Source organism: Cryptomeria japonica, chromosome 7 (genome assembly GCF_030272615.1).
Source record: "Cryptomeria japonica chromosome 7, Sugi_1.0, whole genome shotgun sequence".
Classification (NCBI taxonomy): domain Eukaryota; kingdom Viridiplantae; phylum Streptophyta; class Pinopsida; order Cupressales; family Cupressaceae; genus Cryptomeria; species Cryptomeria japonica.
The window spans coordinates 475,137,866-475,142,744 of record NC_081411.1 but is presented as its reverse complement, the minus strand read 5'-3'; the positions used below and the strand labels follow the sequence as shown (position 1 = coordinate 475,142,744).

General features: G+C 33.3%; 1 protein-coding gene across 1 annotated transcript; it reads right to left on the bottom strand.

Moving 5' to 3' along the window:
• Positions 1–3,024: 3,024 nt before the first annotated feature.
• Positions 3,025–4,662, bottom strand: LOC131856825 (uncharacterized). Its single transcript, XM_059208763.1, has 3 exons — positions 3,763–4,662; positions 3,489–3,652; positions 3,025–3,400 (listed from the first exon to the last, which is right to left on the bottom strand). Exons 1-3 carry the CDS (start codon positions 4,660–4,662, stop codon positions 3,025–3,027), a joined length of 1,440 nt encoding a protein of 479 aa, XP_059064746.1.
• Positions 4,663–4,879: the final 217 nt, after the last annotated feature.

Below are 4,879 nucleotides of genomic sequence, written 5' to 3'. Positions count from 1 at the left end.
TGGTCGAGCCAAAGTTTCCAAAAGTGAACCCATAAGGGGTTTTGAACTTTCTTCTGAGGTGTTCGTCGCAACCGCACCCTGTGAAGCAGGATAGTCACGTTAAGTTTATACTTAATTTTTTTAGTGGAGAGACTAAGGTTCAGTGTTGAACTTGGTAGCTCTAATAGCATATGTAACATCCAAAAACACTTAATGGAAATTAAAAGAACAACTGATATGTATTTTTAGGAGAATATTTTTTAACAAATATTAATTTTTTTGTTGAAATAAATAACAATCAAGAAATGTAGTAGTTTCCTAAAATATTTAATAGGCATTGAATAAAAGTTGAACACGATGTATTACATAAACAAATAATACATGAACTCAATTTTCATTAAAGAAAAATCAAACAAAACATTTTGCATCAACCTCTAATGATTTATTCGATAATCATTAAAGCAAATTTTAATAAAAACATATTACATCAATTTTTCTTCTAAAAATTCCAATTTGTTTTCTTCATCCATTGGCTTCCTATTTTCTTAAGGACTCTTTACATAAAGATTTGTTGAAGGTCCCATTGTAGTTGTGTCCATTGTGTCCATTGTGTCCATTGTACCAATGTTGACTTGTGATGCAACTAACAATGACTCATAATAGAAACATAATAAAGTTCAAAATTTTGCAAATACAATAGTAAATCATTAACATTGTAAGAAACTTGTACCATTTTTAACTAATTTTTCCTCTAGATTTCGGACAACATTTTTTTAAAAACAAAATAAGAAAGAACATTTTTCACAAAAAACATTTAGGAAAAAACTTATTTATCTCTAATTGAATCTTATTTGAAGAAAAATATATTACATCAAATTATCTTCTAAAAATTTGAGTCTGTTTTCTTCAGCTTTCTACTTGGAAAGTTGTGCCATTTTTCATTTTTTCATAACGGTCATATGTGAATGGTGGCATTATTCTAAGACCTTCTAGAGACTTCACACGAGATACTACAACAAATGTCAATCCTGTTCTTTCTCTTGGTCCTATATCAATTGTAGCTTTTGAAAGAGTCAACCCTTGAGATTTGTGTATTGTCAATGCCCATGCCAATCTTAATGGTAATTGAAGTGTCCTGCCCCTCTATATTGCTATTATTGGAATTGTATTTGGATGATGATCATCAAATGTCATTCCAGAATAATTATCAAATTCAACCATCACATATGTAGGTGGTTCAGGAGGAGCACTTCCTGGTTTGTAGACAATCTTTTGAATATACCCTAGAGCTCAATTTACAAGACCGGCCTCTGTCCATAGATTTGAAATCAACATCACCCTTAAATTATTGCTAATCAATAACTCTAGATCAATTTCATCATCTAAACAATCTTCTATTGCATTAACACTTCCTACCTTTGTTGCAACACTATGTGCAACAAGATGCCTCAAGGAATACAACATTCTCTTGTTATGATTATGGACATTGTCATTAGTAGAGAACAAATGGACAGCATTGTCAAACTCCTCATTGGTTGCAACATTTAAATTAATAGGGATTCTCATCATAAGCAACTCCCAATCATTAATTATTGGGTTTGCATCTCTTAGATTTGTCAAAAGTTGACGAAATATTTGTTGTTGGATATTTTCTCCATCTTGTCTGAATATTCTATCTAAAGTTACCACCGTTTTGAATTCCTCCCATAATAAATTTTCCCGTCTATTGCTGTCATATGTCGGTCTATCACTGATTGGAGGAATCTGGCCCAAATCTCCAACTAAAATCATAGATATACCTAATAACACATGTAAAAAAAGTTTTCAAATTATGTACTAATATTATATCAATTTTGTATGAATGAGTTATATTAAATATTATGTAAAATAGTTGCTATCAATAGTAACACTCGCATACCTACAAAGCTTATGTTTGCATTTTGTGGGAATGCCTGCCTAAGCTGAGAATCTATATTTTCCAGCATGTTTTGACCAATGAAGCTCATTTCATCAATCAAAATGTATTTTATATGTATCATTTCTTCTTGGAAACTTGTGAGTCTTGTTCCTTCTAATGGACAAAATTCTCTAACTGGGATTCTCAATTTTGAGTGAATTGTTGAAGCTCCTATATTGAAGGCAGCAACTCCTATTGGTGCAAGTAATAGAAGAGGAGAATGACATGGCATTGCTAAATTTTGAAGAGCTTGACTAATTGCACCAATCAAATATGACTTTCATGTTCCTGTTTTTCCTTGAATTATCATGAACAAAGGCACCCCATTTTGATTGCTATGATAGTGTGCCATAATTATGTTCATTGCCTTTTGTTGTTTATCACCAAGTTTTGTGTTGTTGATGCATTGTGGTATATCATCAAATATGAGACATGCGTGATCCTTCATGTTTTTTATGAATTTGATTGCTTGACTTGTGTGCTCTTCACCCTAATATTCACTAGACCAATCTATATTTCTATCAATGTCTCTTCTGCCCAACATGTCTATTTCAGAAACTTGCATAATTTGACCATTATGCAATCTAGATATAATTTCCCACTCATGCTCTATGGTATTTCCTTGAACAACATTTTCTTCAATTTCAGAGTCACTGGCGTTTTCAACATTTTTTGCAATTTTTGTTCGCTGCACATGCCAAGCATTATAGTTCAATGACTCCCAATTTTCTACTATGGAGTTATTATCCTGACCAATATCCCTTTCTATTTCATGGAATGGCTTGTACAATAATACCTCTGAAAAATAGAAATCAATCCATTTATTAGACTCACCTGAAGGAATTGATGCAAACCTAGGAAAAACTCTGACAATGGCTACTCTTTCTCTTGGCTCCCATTTGTTGTCTCTCCTTTTTGGATTATATATCCATGATCTAGCTGCATCAATTAATGTGACACCTTCCATACAAATAGGTCTTGTTTTATATCCATCAATAAAAGATTTTGTTTGTTCATCATTGTTCTCTTCATTATTCACTGTTACAGGTTTGAAAACTTTAGGAGAGACATTTAGATTAGCAAACCTTCTACTGCTCTCCATCAATGGAAGCTCTAAAAGCATGTGACATGTCTCTTTCTATAACAGTTTCTGTGAGGAGCCTTCTATATGCCCGTGCAGCTAAATCATCAGGGTTTTCCATTTCTGAAAGATGCATCAACATTTGGTGGTATGTTTCTGAGCTTTTCTCGGCCTTTGCTGCATACTTTGCAATGTACTTTATTACTACATATTTGGAAAGAACTAGCTGCCAATCTATATTTGCTCTCCATAGTTGCAGTATGTGACGATTGTGTGAATTCACTCTGTCATCATTTCTTGTTGGTTCAATTTTTTTCTCACCAGTTTCTATGTCTTCATACAATTTTGATCCCCTCAAATTTAACGGCCAAGGAGCATTATACCTAGAATTAATATCAACCAATCAAACATATTATTTTCTTGCCTAATATATAATTGTGATATATAAATATTACTTGATTAAATAATTACCTGCAAACCATCCTTCCTTGTTTTTTTCGTAGGCACACACCCTCCTTACAAACTGTGTGTCGTTCTACATAGTTTAATATATCTTCATAATCATGGTCAATATCCATGTCTGCAAGTTCTGTTGTATTTTTGAGACATGGATGTTGTAGATAATTTTGGAATGCCTACAATTGGAAACAAAAGAACTTACATATCCATTTTATCATTAATAATACAAATAGTTAGTTTAATGTAATATTGTAGATATGCATGTCTAAATATTTATTGAACATGCATGTATATTTCTTTGATGTGGATCTTCTCTGGGATTCCATGCATGAATGATAGAATGAAAATATCTCTCAGCGCTTTTTTGTTCTTCCTCATTTGACCAATCAATGTTGTCCATATTGGGAGCTCCATTGATCCATAAAAATCTGTGCACATGTGGTGAACCTCTATGTTGCCACTCATATCTACACCAATAATCTTTGATATTCATTCCTTTTTCTAAAATCTCTTTTCTGAATATTGTATGTCTTAAATGCATGTAATGTGCGACTATATGAGGATAGTCAATAACATTCTTCTTTCTCCAATTTTGAGCTTCCCGTGAAGTATTCGGGGATGTTCCTAGCATTAATGCATGCAAATCAGGCCAATACATATCTGCTGCACTTAGAGTGAAGAATATTGTAGGAGTGTCGATTTGGTGAAGCATGTCTGTCAATTTTGCACGACATTTAGCCCAATACGATCTGGTACCCCTTAAAGTAGTTCCAAACCGTATCAACCTATCAGCTAAATTAGATTGTGGTATGTTCTCCATATGCTGGCGTAACTCATTGATGGTGATAGGCATGTCTTGTAAATTTCTTTTTGCAAATGCTGCAGATGAATTCTGTGCACGGTGTCTCATTATCATGTTCATCATAAAATATCTAAATCTTGGATGTTTACCAAAACGATGATCCCTATACCGTAACAGATGCTTGACAAATTCATGCAAGTGCACTTGCCTCATTCTTGGTTCTAACCAGTGACATCTACCATCAGGAAATAATGCTATAAATGCCATATCAAGTAACCCTAATGTGACATATTCATTGATTGGAGATGCACCAATTTTTGGCCAATCAATCAATGTTGTTGGATTTGCATTAAGATTATTAACCCATGCACGAATTAATTCCATTTATCTTTGGGCATTAGGTGGTCTCGAATCCATTGACGTTGTGTGTTCAACTATATTACCTTCATCAATCTCCATGATGGGACCCACAAATGTGATTTCATTAACATCTGATTCAAATTCCATCTGCATAGTTTTCAATCTGTTGAATATAATTTCATCAGAATTTCTTGGCAGCTCATTGAGAGTATTTTGATCTATTCTGACATCTGAGTAAAAT